Source organism: Fusarium subglutinans, assembly GCF_013396075.1.
Source record: "Fusarium subglutinans strain NRRL 66333 chromosome Unknown NRRL66333_c0000260, whole genome shotgun sequence".
Taxonomy (NCBI): Eukaryota; Fungi; Ascomycota; class Sordariomycetes; order Hypocreales; family Nectriaceae; genus Fusarium; species Fusarium subglutinans.
The window spans coordinates 13,317-34,822 of record NW_023502323.1 but is presented as its reverse complement, the minus strand read 5'-3'; the positions used below and the strand labels follow the sequence as shown (position 1 = coordinate 34,822).

General features: G+C 49.5%; 5 protein-coding genes across 5 annotated transcripts; 4 read left to right on the top strand and 1 right to left on the bottom strand.

The window, feature by feature from the left end:
• Positions 1–1,057: 1,057 nt before the first annotated feature.
• On the top strand, positions 1,058–2,693 carry FSUBG_12291 (nuclear localization NPL6; the record flags this gene model as incomplete). The annotated part of the gene is made up of 2 exons (XM_036677065.1): positions 1,058–2,142; positions 2,213–2,693. The coding sequence occupies 2 exons, from the start codon at positions 1,058–1,060 to the stop codon at positions 2,691–2,693; spliced, it is 1,566 nt and encodes a 521-aa protein (XP_036532236.1).
• An 8,820-nt stretch (positions 2,694–11,513) lies between these two features.
• Positions 11,514–12,515, top strand: FSUBG_12290 (cyclin CLG1; the record flags this gene model as incomplete). Its single annotated transcript, XM_036677064.1, has 1 exon — positions 11,514–12,515. The coding sequence occupies one exon, from the start codon at positions 11,514–11,516 to the stop codon at positions 12,513–12,515; it is 1,002 nt and encodes a 333-aa protein (XP_036532235.1).
• Positions 12,516–14,381: 1,866 nt separating this feature from the next.
• On the top strand, positions 14,382–15,135 carry FSUBG_12289 (nefa-interacting nuclear nip30; the record flags this gene model as incomplete). The annotated part of the gene is made up of 2 exons (XM_036677062.1): positions 14,382–14,619; positions 14,672–15,135. 2 exons carry the CDS (start codon positions 14,382–14,384, stop codon positions 15,133–15,135), a joined length of 702 nt encoding a protein of 233 aa, XP_036532234.1.
• A 282-nt stretch (positions 15,136–15,417) lies between these two features.
• Positions 15,418–16,794, bottom strand: FSUBG_12288 (mitochondrial import inner membrane translocase subunit tim-54; the record flags this gene model as incomplete). Its single annotated transcript, XM_036677061.1, has 1 exon — positions 15,418–16,794. One exon carries the CDS (start codon positions 16,792–16,794, stop codon positions 15,418–15,420), a length of 1,377 nt encoding a protein of 458 aa, XP_036532233.1.
• Positions 16,795–19,184: 2,390 nt separating this feature from the next.
• On the top strand, positions 19,185–21,298 carry FSUBG_12287 (AGC NDR NDR kinase; the record flags this gene model as incomplete). The annotated part of the gene is made up of 4 exons (XM_036677060.1): positions 19,185–19,834; positions 19,907–20,407; positions 20,471–20,944; positions 20,998–21,298. 4 exons carry the CDS (start codon positions 19,185–19,187, stop codon positions 21,296–21,298), a joined length of 1,926 nt encoding a protein of 641 aa, XP_036532232.1.
• Between the last annotated feature and the right edge of the window lie 208 nt (positions 21,299–21,506).

Below are 21,506 nucleotides of genomic sequence, written 5' to 3'. Positions count from 1 at the left end.
ATACAAACGGAGCTATTGGTATGAGGCAAGTCTATGCTTTACATTGGGGCCGGGGCTAGCGAGTATGTAAAGGGCTTCGGGCCATGATGTGATAAATGGTGTAAGACAATTGGTTTTGGGCTTCTATATGCTATGTGAGTAGTGATAGCATGCAACGATAACAGATGCCTCATGGTATTATGAAACTTTCGTGTGAGTTTCCAGTAATTCATAGTATCTCACGTTAACAAGTTATTATATCTCGTTTCAATATACTTATACACCTACCTATAGTACCTTATATAAACAAGATAACTATCACACCTAGTAATTACATACTGTAGGCAGGTGGTATTTATTTATTACTGTCATTGACATATATCAATAACAGTAGAGAGCACAGTGTAATGCAAGCCTCAGACTGTATAACCCTGAGCTTTGGCCAATCATATCGCGCGGTCGCTCGTGCAGTCGCGTCTTAGCCGTGGCTCAACTGTACTCAAGCCTCTTTTGGAACGAAATAAACGTGAGGGTAAACCAACCGACAAGGAAAGCGACAGTAGCTACGCAGCAACCATCTTTCCTTCCTTCTTTCCATCTCTAAAACGAACCCCCTCCTTCCTCTTGATCCTCGTTCCCCCCTTCCACCCCCCTTTTTGTTGTTCAAGTTCTTTTGTTTTTGTGATACTCAATAAACTGAAACTAGGTACCTACTTCTCGCTCGTAATTTCCCTTGGGTGGACGTCCGCCTCCACTTGCTTGCTCTGGCAAGAGAAACAGAGCACCCCGAACCTTCGAAAAAATGGCAGGCAGACGTTCAGGTCGCGCTGCCGCCAAGCGGGCTGCAGCTGCTCTAGGTGAGTGCGATTGCTCTCTTGTAACATGCAGATCCATACAATCTTTCAACACCCACGCAAAGTACGAAGACAATCAATTCCCACGCATAAATCTATCAATACTTTTCTTTAATCCCTTCATTTCTTTACTTGCTGGCGCTTCTTATGGTTTTCTTTTCCTTTTTTCCCACCACACATTTTCTCCTGTCGCGCTGCGTGATTGCGCAAGTCGCAACTCAACAATGGCGCCCCGTGGAAAGATTCGCTTGAAGCTGACGCGAAGCGCCAAATCAGAGAGCACGCCAAAGTCATTCGCAGACCTCGAAGATGAAGCTATGCCCGATGCCGGAAACAGTCCCTTGGACTCCAAGCGACAGCAGGTGCCCGACCCGGATGATGAGAAGGACGAGGATCACCAGCCAAAGGAAGAGTCGGGGGATGAAGATGATGCCGCCGACGTGGCTGAAAAGGACGACGAATCCGTCAAGGAACCTACGCCTCCCCCTCAGCTCATGGTCCGTCGCAAAAGGCTTGGTCGTCCTCCTAAGAACAGACCTCCCGATTGGGATAACATGATCTCTGTTCCCGCCGACGAAGCCAACACCCCGCGACGCCGAGGGAGAGGTGGATGGCGAGGTAGGGGTGGTCGTAAAGGAGGACCTGCTGCACCCAAAGCCGAGCAAGTTATCGACCAGGAGGGAACTGTTGCCGAGATCGCAAACGATGAGTGCGTTTTGCCCGAAGATGCAGAGGGTGAGACCAAGGTGGACAAGTTGGGCAACCTCCAGGGCGGACGTGATTATCGATGCCGAACTTTCACGGTTACCGGTCGTGGGGACAGGCTCTACATGCTTTCTACAGAACCAGCTCGATGCGTTGGCTTCAGGGACAGTTACCTTTTTTTCACAAAGCACCGCAAACTCTACAAGATTATTGTGGATGACGATGAGAAGCGGGACATGATTGAGCGAGATATCATCCCTCACTCGTACAAGGGTCGTTCCATAGGAATCGTAACGGCGCGATCGGTCTTTCGCGAATTTGGTGCTCGCATCATTGTGGGTGGAAAGCGCATCATCGACGACTACAACGTTGCCCAGGCTCGCGCTGATGGCGCCGTCGAGGGCCAGCTTGCGGACCCAGATGATCATTTCGTCGAGGGAGAGCCGTACAACAAGAACCAGTACGTTGCGTGGCACGGAGCCAGTGCCGTGTACCACACGAATGTCCCATCAGTGCCGGTTCCCAATGGCAAGATCGAGTCAAAGAAACGCAAGGTAAATGTCAACGACATGAATTGGATGTTGGAACATGCCCGTGAAGCCAGGTACGTAAACCTTCCACCTGTAGGCATGCGACATCATGACCTGTACCAATACTAACTGCCAAATACACAGCACATTCAATGCCGGCATCAACGCCATCAGAAAGCTCAACAATGCCGGTGTGTACGACATTCACACGAATGTGATGCAGTACCCAACAACAATGCAGCCGACGCGGGCACGCATTGAGCAAGTCGCCCCAGAGGACGAGCAGGCCACCGCAGACAGCGCCATCTTCCCCCCAGTCCCTACAAAGATGGCGCGCAACTTCTTCGTTGCAGACACATACTTTGAGACATCATCGGCGGGCGTCATTTCGGCGTCTGCAGTGGACGGTACCGCAGGTTCACCAGACTTCCTTGCTTCTTTCCAGGGATTGAGTGCTGTATCGGATGAGATCAAAGACCTGTTGCCCCCGGAGTGTCGTGCGGCTTTCGATGGCGCCGTGGCAAAGGAGGCATCATATCGGTCAAAATGGGGCCCTGAGAGCGAAACAATGTCGCGCCGTCAACCCATTATCGACAAGGCAATCGTGCCCTACAGCATGAGTTGACGGCAGCCTAAGCTGGTAATGACATACGATTCCTTCGAAATGTGAACAACACCAACCGTGCAGATGCGGATGTAATACTATGGGTATCAAGTGATGCATTCTTTTTGACATTCAAGACGAGGCGAGATAGGGGTTGGCACACCTTGCTGGGATCTAGGCACCAGTAAGAGTGAGATGAAAACAATATGGGCGTTGGGTGTCATGGATAAACACTCGGAGTGGTTTTTGTTTCTATGGCTGCATCATCAGATGGTGTTCAATTGGGCCTTGAGAGTCAATGTATCATTCATATCAGGTAGAAGAACAAGTGCCTGTTCTCAGGCCTCTACCGATTGACAATCTGCATATACCAACCGAACGAATGACTTGGTATGACTTTGATGCTCTGCGTGAATCATTGACACGGATGCCCTCACGTTCTCTGTAGTGTTAGCTTGGGGAGCTTACCTTGCCGTGATGACCGCGTCTTTCTCCAGCCTCCGACTACGCTCCTTCAAACACACTTGGCTGCGGGCTGGACTGCCGGACTCGGCCTCTTTCTGCCTGCAGGTCACAATTCATTGGCACACGAAGAGCGGGACAGAAAATCAAGAGACTGTTTCCGCTCTCTCTGACGTCCGTGGTGGCCCCGTATGGCGAGATTCTAGCCTCTCGAATTTTCTTTCTTTCTTTGCAGGGCTCGTGATAGGTACGATCTCATGCTTCACTAGGAGTTTATTTAGCGACGATGTGGGTTTTGCGTCGGCCATGTCGTCGTCTGCCCCCGCCCTGACTTCGGTTGATTTTTTTTTTCCCTCTCTCTCTCATGTCATTGACCTCGTTTGGGTTTTTGCGTGGCTTGGGTGGATGCTGGTTAAGGCCCCCACGCGGATCTAATGGGTGCTTGATGAGGTGGGCTTGCAGGGCTCAATAGAAACGAGACGGTACCATGGAATGAGTGGCGAATTGCAACAACAGAGCAGAAGGCGACTTGAAGCGAGAGGGAACTTGTGACGAAGATTCAAGAAAGTAAAGTACACACAATCAGGGTCTTGATCGACATGCCTCTAGCTTGACTCAATGGACGCTTGTGACGCATGTTCTGCCCTGTTGAGCTGTTGTATTGATGACAGGAGGATGGCTTATTAACGATGTTCAAGAATGTTCAAGAGTGTAGTACGTATTGGCTGTGGATGGCTCCCTGAAAGAATACACTCTTATTATATGACGACATATGGGTGCCAGGGCAGTAGAATCGACGTGGACGTATCTGTAGCCCGTACCTATGTGTACTGTGTGTTGTTTGCCCAATCAATGGCTGACGTCCTTAACAAGGCTTCTGTTGGTGTTGCTGAGCTACTGAGTCCGTCTGGTACTGAAACTCGTCAAGCAATAACATATTATAATAAGCCCGACTTTTAGGCCAGCCACGAAATAGGTAGTCTCTGGCTTTTCTCTTCCAGTTTGAACTCGACGGCCAGAACAACAAGGATACAAGGCACCACCGTGTCTCTTCCAGGCAATTGCTCGTGATCATCCACGGTTGCCTCCAAAGTTGTCACGAAGTGATAATCATGACAGGCAGACGAGCTCCGGGGAACAGAACCGGGTCATGTTCGCTGGAACTGATGGTGTCCAGTTTCCCGGAACAGCAAGACTTGGATTGAGACTGGTCGAATGAAACCCGGATGAAACCCTACAGTACAGAACGCGTTATGATTCGATATAGGGTAGCAGCTGTTGCGAAGGTGACAAGACATGCATGGATATACAACCAACCCTCCCGCGTCGTCGGTAACCATGGGAGGCGCTTGAACTCGAATTCCAGAGGCACTTGACCACTGATAGATGTTTCTGTGTTATGCAGCTCACACCGCTCCATCCTTGCAAATGCCACACATCGGTGATGATCGCGTTGCAGCTACGACGGCGCTCGTTAATGCGGCTCATGACTACGACTGGTCTCGAAGCAACTGTGTGTATCGATATTCTGCTCGCTACACTACACCCAGCAAAGGCGGTTCTAGGGGTTGACGACCCCTGGGACTTCAAGTAATCATGCATACCCACCAGGCACCTAGCATCCCAAGATGATTACCATCTTCGGGATGCACGGTTCCTTCTCAGAGACTTGTCACTTTGTGGGAACATTCATCACCTTAACTCGCCCTGCACGATGCACAACACCGGCCAGTGCTTAAAGGCCCAAGCGCTTAGTGAGGGGTCGGCTCCATCATGGTCTGCTCAAAGCTATATTGGATAGGTAGGTTGATTCCTGTACGGATATACCTTGTAGAAACAGCGGCGGCTGTCACGCGAGTTATTGTAAAGAGGCGTTTGTTGCGGTCAAAACCCACAAGGGCTTCAGAGGTCATCCAACCCACTAGTCCATGCCCTAAGCAGCACGACCAAGCGAATCAAGAGAGTTGATGCTGGACATCGTCTCTCGATTCAGTAAGGTCGTGTGCTGCTGGGAGCTTTGAGATGCTGTGATACCCTGTCTGAACGTTCACAATACAGGTAGTAGGTGGCCATCTGGCAGAAGATACCTGTTGTAGTACCACCTGCAACTGCCATTCATCGATGTTAATGGATCTTCAAGGACCCTGAGAAATACAGAATACCTTAGAATGCCCAAACCATTGAATGTATCATACCACATTCGCACTAGGGCAAACAGACTCTTTCCCAACCAGCTCGCAGGGACCGACTCCATCACGATTAGCTCTGGGTTCAGTGGGTACCGACGTTAATCAACGCGGCTCCAATGGTCCCTGCTCACCATGCTCTGATTTATTAGTCCCACCAAGTTCCAACGCGCTCCAACCCTAGCAACTGATTGATGAATTCGATGTTAGTGAAACTGAGCTTCACAACCACCAAGTGCTGGGACTTTGTAGAGCGAGATGGGCTATCAAATGGTAATGATATCAAGAATATCATGCCACCCACCACTGCCACGGACTTATGACAACGCTATCATGTATTCCCCGGCCCGCTTGACACAACCAGACATATAGCACAGTGAATGAAGAACTCGATGGCCATAATCTGTGACCAGGACATGGCAACTAAACAAACTGATTCTCGGTTGTTGGGTAAGACCCTAGACCCGTTGCATCTCGTCCCGAGCTCGTTGATGTAGCATCACTAGACCAGGACTTGCCCTTATTCCGATTGCTCCTTCAACATGATCAATAAGATCCGTCATATAATTGAGTGGGCAGCCTTCCGGGGCAAACTGCCAGGAAGACGATGAGGGCTGTTGTATGGAGTAGATAATGGCAATTCAAATTGACGGAGACAACCACACCCGAGTCCATCCCAGCCGTGTTTAAAAGATGCATAGCATTAAACGATATGGCTTGACCTAGCCGTCTCTAGTAGAGAATGGGGTTCTCCTAGCCACATGAAACCAGAACTGAAGAAAAATTGCATGTCGAGAAAAGGTCAAGAACAAGCCGCCCATGTTGGCCATGTTTCGTCTCATCAATGGGAAATCAAAACCAAGCCAAGGCGCTCACATGGCAACCTGGCCAGGAGTCCCTCAGGGCTGTTCAGATTTCAGAATGACTGACCAGCTAATTTCCTGGGGGAGCGGCGCTACGTATTGGCTCGCCTGCGATTGCACTGGCTAGTGGATCCAAATCTCCTAGAGCAGGGCTTGGGCTGCTCAGCTTGTGGCATTGGTCCAAGACAACAGCGGTGAGCATCTTGGACGAAGAGAGCCTGCATCGCGTGCACCCACTCCAGTGCAGTTGTCGAACGAGTCGCTGGGTGAGAAGGGGTTTCGGATGCAGATTGGCCTAGACGCCCGCACTACTGTAGATTTTGCACAGCATCGATGGTGGGCTTGAGGCATTTCTCTCCGCATTCCTGGGTCAGGGAAAGCACTCGGCCCTAGATGGACCCCAGCTTGTTTGATGCAAGCAGCTGGTGACTGTGAGTAGATTCTGATTAACTATATGTCATGATAAGAGACGTGGTGCCATTGGCCGTGAAATCCTTCACCAAAGTGTCGCTTCCTTTCTGGGAGTATATGTATGTCAAGCCAGCTGTTATGCTTGGTGCATATCTCAGGATATTCGGGCGTATGTACATCCTACATCCCACAAAGATTCGAAGGTTGGTGGACCAGGCATATCAGGAAAATGTCAAATTAGACCAACGGTCTAATTCTCTTTAAGCATGAATGATGCAGCACATCCACCACAAGGACATGCCATTAGCCATGTCCTTCAAAAACAGCGAAAGGCTATTCTCAAAACTGAAGTGCGACAGATCGAAGAACCCTGGGTCCACATCGAAGGCGTGGCAGTCGTGGCTCTTCAGTATTTGACTGGTGGCAGCTAGTGTCTTGCATCATGGTTGTCTAGCTTGTCTTGAGAACGGTGAGTTCTTCTGATCGACGAGCAAGTGAATCCCTGCAGGCCCGCGGTATTTTCGTACCTGGACTACTGTAATAAATCTCTCTGCGTCGGTGGTTTGAAGGGAAGCGTTTCTGGAAGCACACCTCAGGAGGAAGAGTGGGTCACCATCAACTTGCTGCTTCACTTGAGCGGGAAGACATGAACCGACCAACCAGATATCGAGTAAAGGCTACCAGGAGGATCACGACTAGGACTGGCCGAGGCACCGAGACAGGCCGTTTCATGCCTCAGAGTTTTGTTGTTGTTTTGTTATTGTTGCTGACGTCGCTTGCAATCCATCATCTCATCTCATTTCTTTGCATTTGATTTGATTTGATTAATCAAACGCGGCCCTAAGACGTCCTGGCGTCTCAAGCTGAGCTACGTGTATAATGCGGATATTGCTTCACATAACATATTCCATCCAGGGATAAGACTCCGAACAGAGTGCAGTAAGAGAGTGCCTAATGTGGTTCTGATCGGCATTCGAGAGAATGATGGCAATAATTGTGATGGTCGCTTTCGTCCCCCTAGCTGCTAATCTTTTGGTTTTAAGTAGGATTAAAAAAAAGACATTTAGTAACGATGTAAGGTCAACAGCCCAGACGTGGTGCTTTAAAAAAAAAAAAAAAAAAAAAAAAAAAAAAAAAAAAAAAACTATTTGAAGAAAAAAAACTCTGGGGATGGACGAATGAGGCAAAGGATATGCTAGAAATCAGTCAGTGGCCACGCAGAAATTTCCATCGGGCGCTTTCTTCTGAGGCGCCCCTTCCTCCCCTACGCTGACCGTCTGACGGTTTAAGCCACGAGCATGATCAGGAGCGACCTGAGTCTGAAAAAGGGCAAGGCTGGCAGCGACTTCCATGCTAGTGACGTCTCCAGACTCCAACCACCCCAAGCGTGGCAACACTGTGAGCTTCGCCTTCTGCATCTGCCTGCTCGATGAACGAAAGTTTGCTGGCCAAAACGCGGCAACGATGATTGGTTGGTTGGGCCTCAGTGTCGCACGCCGAGGTGGCTCAAGTCTCAAGATGCACATAACGGTTCTTGAGCTTCCGATGGATCAAGGTACAGGGAGGTAGGCAGCTAGGTGCCTGGGTAAGCTAGAATATGTATGTATTGTACATATATTCAGGAGGTTAGAATTGGTCCCTGGAACCAATCAAAATGTGTAACTTCAATGTGTATTATAGAACATGGCAGATTCCAGTGTGATACATGTTACGCCTGAAATCATCCCTTCGGTCATTTATAGGACGCTGCAGTATTCACCTTCGTTGATGGAAGCTTCTTTGTCTGGCCGATACATCTTCAAACCGTCACAGCAATAGTGGAGGACCTCGCCTGTCTCCGAGGAATGGCCCCCGATGGCTCGGATCAGGTGAGGGCTTAATACTATGAGTCGCAAATGCCAGAAATAGCGTCCACTGCCGCCTCGACGCCAGACCTGCCAGGGATGGGTGAACGGAAAGCTAATAGGGCAGTGCGCGAGTCCCCATGACTTTGCGGGATATGTATGGAGTGTACCTGGCCTGACCTGTCCTATACCGAAGCGCATCACAATGGGAAGAAACTGCAGTACTCTCGTCATCGTAGCGAGCATCCCGTCCCCATCAGGACAACCAGATCGAAGTCTGCCCTCTCGTTCTCTCCATCGAGCCGCTTCAATTGATGAATGATGATACCCTGGAATCAGCCACTGAGCTAACATTGGCTGGCAAGCCTCTGTGGATCTCCTGGCCGAAGCGACGCTAGGGCGACCAAGTCCAAGGATGGAAGCGTGGAGCCACTGAGATGGATGACTGACTACCAGGTGGATACGGTACTGTCTGTATGTGTTTATGTACCTGGTAGGCCATGAAGATGGATGTGAACCCTTTTGCACCGAAGACTCCGAGTTTTCTGGTTAATCTTCAATACTATGTACGGATGCATGATCTTCCTGCCTGATGGAAGAGCTTGGATAGTATCGTGGCAAAAACGATACTGTACTTTGAGTACGCGTGGGTTACATTTGTTGATGTGTGAATGCTGACGCATATGACTCCTTAGGATTTTATTTAAAAAATCCCGGATGACTGATATCAAAAGTATCACTCGCTGCCGGGTAAGATGCTGCGTGCGAGGCATGAGGTGAGGTACACGTACCAGGGAGAAATACCCAGTAACTTAGTAGGTACTCCAGGTAGAACTGCTTGACCCACGACCACGGTGGTTGTGGTGATGCTGACCTCTGCCTATGTACATAATTAGCAGCAAGTGCTCTGCTTGGTCAGTTTGTTGAATGAAGTTCCCACTCATGGTTCTGCTGGGTTTCTCACGCATCCCGTCCTTGTCCTTGTCCCGTCTTCCAAGCCAGCCTAAGCAGAGCGCCACTTTCTGTCCCTTTGACTAGGCCCCTTGGAATTCCAACCGTCATTTGCCAGAGTGATATGTATTCTTTGGCTGGAGTCCACCGCTTATAGATACATACAAGTCAGAGGCGTGATCCACTTTGAACCGAACTCCACCCTTGCTAGGGTCTACAGTCTTCCACCAGGATTCGATTCGTCTCGACAAGTGCTTGCTCGTCAACGACACCGCGACTCGCTGTTTGCTCTGCTGCTCCACGCCCTCCGCCGTCACTTGTGCTCCGTGCGTAGGTCGTGAGGTGCAATGGTGCATTGCCTGGGCTTGCAGGCTTGCCAGGGGGGTGCAGGCACTAGAAAACGAGGAGTGAGGGCCCATCCATCCTCGTCCACCCATTTGCCCATTTGAATCCACCCATTTCACTCCTGTTGGCCTGACTCCTTCGTTCGAGGAGGGAAAAAAAAAAAAACTCTGGCTGGGAGTGAAGTGACTGGGGACCTGGCAACAACTGTCGGGCACTACTACGCTACGCTGGCTGTACGTTGACGCTTGTCTTGGCTACGTACCGAAGCCGTTACTGCTACGACGATTCCTGTGTCTTGGCTGGAGAAAAGCGGCGTACTCGTACTCTGATGCTTGTACTGATGGTTGTATTTGCCAGTACAAGTCACAAGTCACCACATACATACACTCACACTCAAAATTCACTCAGACTCACTTCACTGCAACGCAACGCAACAGTGGAGGAACGAACACCCGACCTGACCTGAAGCCCACCTCACCTCACCCTAACCCGCCACGCCCACCTCCACACTAGGTAGTCTAACTGCACACTGCCTGCACTGCACTGCACCGCACCTCTCAAGCACCAAAACTGCCTGCACTTCAGTCGCTGGACAGGACTGGGCCCTGGCTGGATTGGCCCTGCCGCAGTGCATCATCCCCATCCATCCCCATCCCCCATCTCCCCATCTTGCCATCCAATCCGTCTGGGCTGTTCATCTTTCGCCTGGCCCTGTTCGTACTCTTCTCTTCTTTCATCCTCTTCCACCTCCCTCATCATCCTTTTTCCTTTTTCCTTCCTCTACCCTCATCTCTTCCTCTCTCCACGATAGAAACCGAATCCTCCCAATTCCTTGACAATCACCAGTCAGCAGGCCTTCATTTGGTTTGTCGACGTTAGGGTTCTGGTCCTTTTCTCTCGCGAGTCTCTCTCCTTGCCCTGTCCGTGTCTCTTCTGCAGCTCGCTGCTACTGTAGACGAAGCTGCATATTTCCAACCTGCCGGCTCCAAGTCTCAACCTCGAGTCTCGATTCCCATCAGTAACTTTCGGATCTGCGGTCCCAGGGCTTCCTCCTCCTTCAGCTATACGTTTCCTTACTCTCGTACGACCGTCCTTTTTTCATTCTGGTGAGTGCAATTTGTTTTAGCTTTTGCTCTGTTTACAACCGACGGGTTATTGTCTGTTCTACGGAACAAACTTTGAGTTTATGCTGCGAACATGGCACATCGTCTTGGATCGCCTTTTTTGGTTTGCTTTTTAACCGATCAGCACACTCCCAAATTTCATCACTCAATCTTCGATAACTCGCACTCTGTATCTACATCTACGACTACGAAGACGACCCGACCAGTTTATTTTCATTACCGATGCACTTCCGATCACGCAAGACTATGAAGTACTAACAGCCAGCTGTATAGATTGGTTGGATCTCAGAGACACGAGGTTCACTATATACCATCGACATTGATTTATTCTCGTTCACAACAAACGCAATTCTATTTCGGCCCCCTCAGTTGGCCGTTACCACAAGTCGATTCGACTCGTCTCTGTATACGTTTTATCCCTGCTTCTCGCCCCAACGCGAATCAAAGCATATCAGTAAATGGCCCGAGTAGCCTACTGATTTCCCGTCGATCACCCTCGACTAAGCCTTGACGCACGCTCGCATCCACGCTCAGCTCATACGACCGTCTTGACTGTGGTATAAACCCACAGTTGCGCTTTACGGTCTAAACAAGCTTCAATTTCCGACAAAGGTCGCGTTCCGATCTTCGTCGGACCTATCCCAATCTTTTCATCATGCCCGGAGGCGTGTGTGCCGTCCTCGATTATGAGGTCGACATGATGTCCGAGTACGTTGCTGAGATGGCCACTCGCGTTGTTACACCCGAGGCTGCAGTGACCTCGCCCTTCCGCAAGTTCGTGTCTCAGATCCTCACTTCAACCCGGCTGCCCAGCACCACGATCCTCCTTGGAATGAACTATCTCGCCAAGAGAATCAACACCTTGAAGGGACAGGGTCCTTACAAGGCATCTGAGGGACAGGTCTGGCGCTACCTGACCGTTTCTCTGCTTCTGGGAAGCAAGTTTCTCGACGACAACACCTTCCAGAATCGCTCTTGGTCCGAGGTGAGTGGCATTGCTGTGTCGGAGCTCAACTCGCTCGAGTTCGAATGGGTCGAATCCATGGGTTGGCGACTGTATGTCAATCTCGATATGAGCAAGGACTACCAGGCCTGGCTTGAGAACTGGCGTGAATGGCAAGAGATCAAGAAGCGACAGGTCGCCCAGGCCAGCCGCGAGAGGCTTGCATCTATTGTCCCCGCCATCGACACAGACATCGCCAGATATTCTGGTCAGCGCCAGTCACCTCACTCGCGTTACCTTCAGGAACAGGTTGCCGAGTATGAGCGTTACCAGGCTATGAAGGCTCAGCAACAAAGCTATCGCCCGCGCGAATCTGGCTGGGGTCAAAGTTCTTGGGGTGCTCCCCTCACGCCCCCCGATTCCGGATATGGCACTCCAGACTATGCCATGTCAGCTACGTCGAGCAATGAGCGCTATAATGAGTGGTTCTCACAGGCTGCTACTCAGTATTCTACTCGATATCCTCAGCCTCCTACTCAGACCACCTTCTATCCCAACTCGCGCCACAACTCCTACGGCGGCCACTACTCTTACTCGCAGAACATGTGGGAACACGGTCTTGCTGAGTGCAGCTGCGCTGCTTGTGTGGATCCCCTGAAGCAGCAAGTTCCTTACTTCGTGCCTCACGGCTACAGTCAGCCCGTGATGGGTTAAACGTTTTTTTTTTTTCTCAAAAGTTTCATATAATGGCTCTACTCGAGCGCGGTTCGGTCTTGGAAAGAAGAAAAAAGTTTTACAGGGTTTTCATTTTTTTTTTACGGCCACGATTTCCTTTTTATTACACGCATCCCGAGAACGATAAATTCGCATTCAGATACCCCAGGGACGACAAAATTGTTCATAACATGACCTTTCGGCGGATCATTCTCAGGATTTTACTTTACAGCCACGACTTGATGACAGGAACTGCAAAACCTGATCCATTCTCCTCGCGAGTCACCGTGACGCACCAACGTCAACTCAAGTCCGAAAAATGTGGCATTCTCTATTTTGTTTTATTGGTTACACGTTCTGTAATGGTCATAATTGGCGTTCGGCTTTTTCGTTCTACACTACACGGTTCCAGCTTGATAGACTTGCGGTTTCTTCGGTTTCCAGAGGCTTCTGCGTGTACGGCTTCCCTCTGTTCGACATTTCCGCCCTCATCGTTCTCTACCTGGAGCACATCGCCGCTTCACCGGAGGTTCGGACAATGGCCGGACACGGGTACAATGCCCAAGCGCGCTATCTCTGTTATAGATGGCGACTCAGCAGAACTTGATCGCTGCCACTCACTCGACACTAGATTCTGTTGAAACGCAGGATTGTGCGAATCTGGTCACAACATGTCTTGACCATCTTTTCTTCTTGATGATCTCGTCGTGACGCAGATCGATATGAAAGTCGATTCGACACGAGTACCATAGGTCGGATGGACTGAGCTATGCGACAGTAATCTTGAGGATGGTACATATTTCACTTTTTCTTCTTTTTCTTTTCTTTGTTATTGCAAGTGGCAGATATGAATTTTGACCACAGGAAACGGTTTCACACGACGGGGTTATGCATTGCGTTTCAGCGGGGAAAACAAAGGAATTGGATTTGATCGCTTTGATCAGAGGGTTTGATATTGTATTGTTTGTACTTCCCTGGAGTTGATCATTGTCACGGCTCCAGCCTGGAGTAGTGTCAGATTTGACGCCGAGGAAAACAAGTATTGTACTCTTGACTCTTGTCTTTCACAGGTTTCGGTGTCGGGCATTACAATGAGATGCAACCAACGGGGTGTTGGCATCTGCTTTTCGTCACGTCGGCTTAATGGATTCATTATGTTGCCGACTTGTTTTTTTATTGCTATTGCATCTTTTCTCACGACTTGGTACGATTCTTACGGAATATTTGAGCATCATACAAAGGGCGCGATCCAAAGCAGCCTGCAAGAATCAAATGCTTGGAACCTTTGTGTTGCCATTCAACAAACCGAATGTATTTTTTTCAGCCATTCAGAGCTGTCTATAGGTAGTAGTTTTTGTGTACAATGTGCGCAAATAAAAGGTGTTGAAAGCAAAATTGTTTGCTAGATTCGAACGGCTCAGCCTATTTGAATGAATCTGATGCGGTGGGATGAACCATGAGATGTCGGTGGAAGGATGACACTCTCAGTATACCTACTCCTTGTTTATGGAGCGAGAGATTACGCGAGGCGATGACTCGTGATTGCTACTCAGATTTTGACTCGCATGCAAGAGATACCTTGCATATCGAAAACACAAAATATTATCAAATTACTGCTTTGCTACTATTTACCGTTTCCGACCTGATTTGTGCACAAACTGCCTGTGGTGGACTACGAAGTGGACTTACTAATTGCGTCGTTGACCGGCAGATTATCGGATAGCTGGAGCTTCATTAAAGCATCATCAACCTGAGTCCCAGCTTCCACATACCTGTGGAACGTGATAATAAGCTTGTAATAGCTTTCCTTGTTCTCACCAGACGTGGCCGTGCAAGACGCTGCCTCCAACTTCAGGCAGATAGATAATGTCTAGCCGCTTCGTATCGGCTGGCAAGATTGGCTCATCTGGAGAGATCTCGAAAGACGCGAGTGGTGCAGAATCAACACCTCAAGAGCCGCTTCATAATTCCGCCAAGTCCAAAGAATGGGAAGCGGTTGAGCAACAGTTGGAAGCCGAAAGAAAGAAGCGCGAGGAACAGCGCATCAAGGCTGCTACAGGAGAAGGCGAGAAGACCTTATATGACGTTCTCCAGGCAAACAAAGGTAAGGAAGGCCCTTTTTAAGATCATTTCTCCCTTTTAACTGAACACCACAGCGGCAAAACAGGCCGAATTCGAGGAGCAGACCAAACTACGTAACCAGTTTCGTGCATTGGATGATGACGAGATAGAGTTCTTGGATGAGATACGCGCCAACAAGCGTGCAGAAGAGGAACGCGTGAGACGAGAGACGGAAGAAGGTCTAAAGGCATTCCGAGAGCGACAAAAGGGCGATGCTGCCCAAGGCGAAAATGTTGGTGTTAAGGAAGAAGGCGAGTCATGGGAGATTGGTCGTAAGAGGAAGCGCACGAAAGAGAAAGATGTCAAGGGGCTGAGGCGAAAAGTCAGCACAGCAGACGAGAAAGAAACTAGAAAGCAAGATACAAAGCCAGTCCAAGGCCCGAGTCATGATACGTCAGATGAGAAGTCCAGGACGACAAGTCAGTCAGCTGCTCAGCCACCAGAGAAGAAGGGACTAGCATTGGTGGGTTATGGGAGCAATTCAGATGATGACGATTGAACGTATGAGCGAACTGCAGTAGGGTTGAGATTACTTGGTGAAGGGGAATCAAATGCCATTGAATTCTATGGCGTAATAGACCATGACCACGCTCGATGCCGTACCTCATTCTATCGTTAATGTTACATTAGCACCAGCCCCTCGACTGGTGTAATATACAGAATTTAAATCCGAAACACGAGATGCACTCCATAACAGAGTTGTAGTAATACATGAACATACACAGCGGTACCCCCCGTCACACCGCGCCCCCCTTTTTATGTCAAAGAACAACACTCCGTTCTACTCATCGCTGTCCACATTACCAACATTGGGTTTCATAGGTTTGGCAGTCACCGATTCGACAGTGTAGTTCCACAAGCTGCGGAAGCTTCCTTTTATCCATCCCTCAATCTCGGCCTCAGGGACCTTGATCTGTGAAGCGCGGGCTTCATCTTCAGGGGCAATCTCAAAGCGCCGCATGCGCTGGGCCAATCGAGGGTCAACGACCATAGTCGCAGGCCAAATTTTCTCCTTGGGAGGCTCAGTAGGCGCAGCGGCGGTGTTGTCATCATCTTGCTTGGGGGGTTCCTCGGGCTTCCAAACCGACTTGACCCAGTCCTTCTCCTCATGCCTTAGAACGAGCTCCTGCTCATACTGACCATCGGCCTCTCGCCACTCACGAGAGGAGTTGGCGAAGCATACAGCAGCAACTTCACGGCCGATCTCATCGGCAAGTTTGCGGCGGTTGAAGAAGCGGTTCAGGCGGACTAGAGTGTGACGGAAGCCCAGACGGTGGGGAAGAGGGATGGGGTTTGCAGGAGAAAACTCGGCGGGAATTTGAGGAGGGAGATTAGCGATGGAATAATCGGCGGTTGTGTTGTATGGGAGTGGTTGAGGTGGTCGTTCAGGCTTTTTCTCTTCCTCCTCCTTCTTGCCCTCCTTCTTCTCTTCGGGTTGCTCACCTTCGGCCTTGGGAGTCTTAGAATCCGCCTCGACAGGTTCTGTTATAGGCTCAGGTTTTACGGGTGGGTCAAGAGGACCAAGCCAACCCTCGTGTAGTCCCCTGATATATTCCTTCCATGTATGTCGGCCGAAGATGATATCGCCTTTGACACCCTCATACTCAGGAACCTGGTTCTTCTTCCTCAATGACTCAGTTATAGCCTCATCTGTTTGAAGGTCCTCTTCATCTGGCCTTTCATGCTTCCTTCTCTCCCTACGGATCTTCTCTGCTACGGCAGCTCTCACATCACCTTGTTGTCTTCCCTGAACGAACTCCCAGTCAAGACCAGATGCAGCCAAGACGGGCTTGGCATACTCAATAAAATGGTCCTGTGCAATCCGTAGACCATCGCCAGGAGGCGCCTCGAGGTAAATGGTCAGTTTGCGAGGCAGTTGGCTTGCTGAGGGGATTATGTCCTTCGCGAGAGGGGCAACAACGTGCTTCCACTTCGCAGTAGCCCTCTTCTTCTCGCGCTTGTCGTAGATGATAGCAGCTGAAATGGAACCAGTGATAGCCCAAAATATAAGCCAATTGCGCGAGGGAAGTTTTCGAGGGAGATTTGGAAGACCCATCATCCGTAGAGCTGGGTTCTGTTTCGGCTTCGGTGTGGGCGCCTTGTACGTTGCGCCGGTGCCGGCAGCGGGCTGCTGCGCTGAAGGGTTGAGTTCGGCCATTGTGCGTACTGAATGGTTATGCCGGTGTTTATTGTGCGATCTGCAGGCCTGAAGAGTTGATCGCCGTTGTATTCGAGCCGTTTAAGCCACAGGATAGCGAGGGTGTTAATATCGACCTCGTCTTGATCTGTTGGTCCGTCGAAGGAAAAAAATCACGATAAGCGATAAGCGGCTCCGATAAGGCCCGGGCGGTCGGGAAGGAAATACTTTAGCTCCGGTCATTAATGAATTGAACAGAGGCAACTTCGGTTTTGTATTAATGGAGTGAAATATCAGGATTTATTATAACATGACTAATTCTAACTTCCTTTGACATACTTAATTAGGTATATAATACATTTACTGAATGTTTATTTCCCTGTAGTGCGTTGAGAGTCAAAGTCTTCACGGCTCACGCTAAACTTCCATAAAAGCTTCTAGAAACAGTAGAGAATAAAGTCCTTTGTTGTTGTAATCAAAGGATGGAGAGTGTTTGTTGTCGATGTTCTGATTTCAGGAGAGCTGCGCAGTATGTTGCAGATGAACAATAAATAATGCATTGTTGCTTTCGTTAACTGACTCGACTAACTCATGCTACACAGGCATCACTGCGATGCCATTCAAATTCTTGTGAGATGATTACCGTTGAATTGCCATGTGGTAAGGAGTAAATACAAGCGAATATTGTATAATTAAAGCCGACGGGAGTCAACGTGGGCATGTTACGTCTGGCAATACTACTCAAGGTCCATGTTAATATAACATGAGAACTACGCGAAATAGATGTTGGATAACAGAGAAAGCCCCGATCTCCTACAACGACAATTCCTCTGATGATAACCATCCATAGAAAAATAATTGAGAATACGGAATTATGAATACTCAAGAGGCTGAGAGCTCCCTGCTACACACGGGTGACAGGTTCACCTGAAGCTCAGAAATAGTACATACCACAAACAGCAACATCTGGGGGAACACAATAACAGGGGTTGAGCCCCTGAGGGGTCTATTGGTAAGGATAGCCTGGGATGAAGATACATACTTATTCCATGCATACCAGTTTAGTGGATAGGATGAAAAAAAAAAAGCCATTGGATGCTATGGAGTATGATGGTCAGAACGCGATTGTAAGTCACCACCAACACCGCATGTTGGTGTTGAGAATTAGTTTGAGAGGAGATACAGGAGATGCTAATCTCCTATTACTTGGATGCGATGGCGTAGAAGTTATCTTGTTTAGAAAAAACATTAGTCTACTAAAGTGAATACTTTGCTATTCGAGGCAATCACATTCTTTACAGGTGGAGGTATTGACTGGTGTGCAATTCCGCTTCTAACAACTTCTTGTTCGCAAAATGAATTCTTGCTGATACCTGAAGATTCAATTTACCTACGGATATAGGTATCCATTATCCATTATCGATTTCTTCTCTTGGGCTAGGTACCTAGTTAGGAACTGAGATTATAGCAGCCACAGCACCCACCATCGAAATGATTGCCACTAAACACCGCTAATTTCAAAGCTAAAATGTACCGGCTCAGGTTGCCCGCCATGCTTCCATTCCGATTCTGTCGAGTTGCTGGACCCCTCAGACTTGACCCCTCGGATCTCTTTCCCCCAAATAACATGGAACCAGCCTATGCCACTCCACGGCCCGTCGTGAGCCAACCGCTAACCGCCAACTTTGACCATTCCTTAGGCTTTGCCTGAACCTAGGGTACCTATGTTGGTAAGCCAAAACATCTAAGGAAGGACGGTTCATCCCTGCACGTTTCGGCTCGGGGAACACAAGTAAAGGTCGTGCAGGTGGTGAAAGTGAAAGTGACAGTGACAGTGACAGTGACAGTGACGCAGTGGCAGCACCTGTCATATTTGGTTCTTACTGTGTGGTGGAGGGAGACTGCCTTTTTGACAAACGAAAATCCTCAAAGTACCTCCTGGGCTTTTTATACGGAATCCGCTGCCCCCCTCCTGCTTCAACTCTTTCTCTCCATTTTGATTTCTCTTCGTCTCTCCTTCAATCTGAGACCTTCACCGACCGTGCACCAGTCTCTTGGTGCTCCGCCAGAGGTGGCTCTGGTGCTACTTTACCCGTATTGTACTCCCCTACCCAGGCACTCTCCGGGCAGTTGGCAGTCCCTAAGGGTACCTTACCTACTACCTAACCTGGGTACCTAGGTAGGTAAGGTACTAACTGTAACTGACCTTCCTGCGGAAAGGTAGCTCTGGTCCCGCGGCGCCCCTCGCTCTCCCCTCCACAGCCCCTGGACTTGACCCTCCCCTGAAACTTGTCCGCCATCTCGACTCCCACCTCAGTCTTTATTCTTTTCATCTCTTCAAGAGTTGTTCACCAACTTGTCGATACAATACAGGGCGAAACGAGGCGATCGAGACGCCGCAATCAGACAAGATGGACCCCAACAACAACAGCAATCGCCTCTATCTTAACTTTGGCAACGGCAACGACCGTTTGACCGCCTCGGACAGGGCAGCATATCCCACTACGCCTTCGACCTTCCCACAGCCCGTTTTCCCTTCAGCTTCAGGTCAACAGCCTGGTGGATTGCAACCCCAAGGTCAACAGCAGCAGCAGCAATATGCTGGTGGTTATGCGCCCCAGGGATATTTTAATCAGAACCAATATGCCCAGTATGGCGGCCAGCAACAGCAGCAGTCCAATGACTATGCTCAGGGTGCTGGGTATCAACCACGATCCAATACCCCGGGCACTAACGACCCCAACACAGGCCTTGCTCATCAGTTCTCTCATCAGAACCTCGGAGGTGCTGCTCGAGGGCAAGGTTATGCTCGAGGTCCCTCTTCAGGTCAGCGTCCCAGGACCGCTGGTAGTACAGGACAGCAGCCTGGCTACAACAGCTACATGAACGCCCCTCCTATGCCTACACAGGCCTCTGCCCCCGCAGAAGAATTTCAACGTGCACCCGAGCGAAACCCTGATCGATATGGTACAAATGTCAATAGCAACCAAAAGAAGTGTTCCCAGCTCGCCGCCGACTTTTTTAAGGATAGTGTCAAGCGTGCCCGCGAGCGCAATCAAAGGTATGTGTCCACGTGCCTCGGTCTCGCTGCTGCCCATGAGAGTTGTGCAACTGACTCATGATCACTATGCAGACAAAGCGAATTGGAGCAGAAGCTTCAGGACCCCTCACAGGGCGCCGCTAGACGTGAGCAGCTCTGGTCCACTGCTGGCAGAAAAGAAGGCCAGTACCTGCGTTTCCTTCGTACCAAGGACAAGCCCGAAAACTATACTACTGTAAAGATTATCGGAAAGGGTGCCTTTGGAGAGGTCAAGCTCGTGCAGAAGAAGGGTGATGGCAAGGTCTATGCTATGAAGTCTCTGATAAAGACAGAAATGTTTAAGAAGGATCAGCTTGCACACGTTCGATCAGAGCGAGACATTCTCGCAGAGTCCGACAGTCCATGGGTCGTCAAGCTCTACACCACCTTCCAGGACTCATACTTCCTCTACATGCTGATGGAGTTCTTGCCTGGTGGAGATCTAATGACAATGCTTATCAAGTATGAAATTTTCTCGGAGGACATCACTCGCTTTTATATAGCGGAGATTGTTCTCGCTATTGAGGCTGTCCACAAATTGGGCTTCATCCATCGGTATGTATCACGCTTTCTCACCCCTATTTTGTTTTCCCGCAAGCAGCATCTGATCGTCAATAGTGATATCAAGCCTGACAACATTCTCCTCGATCGAGGAGGACATGTCAAACTCACAGATTTTGGCCTGTCGACTGGCTTTCACAGGCTTCATGATAATAACTATTACCAGCAGCTGTTGCAAGGCCGATCAAACAGGCCTCGCGACCGTAACTCGGTTGCGCTTGACCAAATCAATCTAACAGTCAGCAATCGATCCCAAATCAACGACTGGAGACGATCTCGAAGACTTATGGCGTACTCGACTGTCGGAACTCCTGACTACATTGCTCCTGAGATTTTCACTGGTCACGGCTACACATTCGACTGTGATTGGTGGTCACTTGGCACGATCATGTTCGAGTGTCTGGTCGGCTGGCCTCCTTTCTGCGCTGAAGACAGCCATGATACATACCGCAAGATTGTCAACTGGAGACAAACTCTGTACTTTCCAGATGATATCACACTGGGTACCGATGCGGAGCATCTTATCCGAAGGTAAGCAATCATCTTGAGAGTCAAGGGGAACTCTGGTTGCTAACAGAAAGTAGCATGGTCTGTAACACAGAGAACCGTCTCGGTCGTGGTGGTGCCCACGAAATCAAGGGTCATGCTTTCTTTCGCGGTGTTGAGTTTGATAGCCTTCGCCGTATCCGCGCACCCTTCGAGCCCCGCTTGACCTCCAACATCGACACGACTTATTTCCCTACTGATGAAATTGATCAGACCGATAACGCCACTGTCCTTAAGGCGCAGGCTATCCAGCAAGGCCACAAGGTTGAGGAGTCTCCAGAGATGAGCTTGCCATTCATCGGCTATACATTCAAGCGATTTGATAACAACTTCCGATAAATGGGTTGACGTGGCATGGCTTGCGGCCTGGTAGTCTCTCCACGAAGCGAACCTAGTTCTGTGAACAGGCGCTGTCGATGGAGAACGGGACGGCAACCCGGATGAGCACAACGAGTTCTTCAAGCAGTTATTCATGACACGATAGACGAAGCGAATACTGTGCGAGGCTTGCCCGTTTGTTGAGCCTTTTGGCTGTTTCGATGCATGT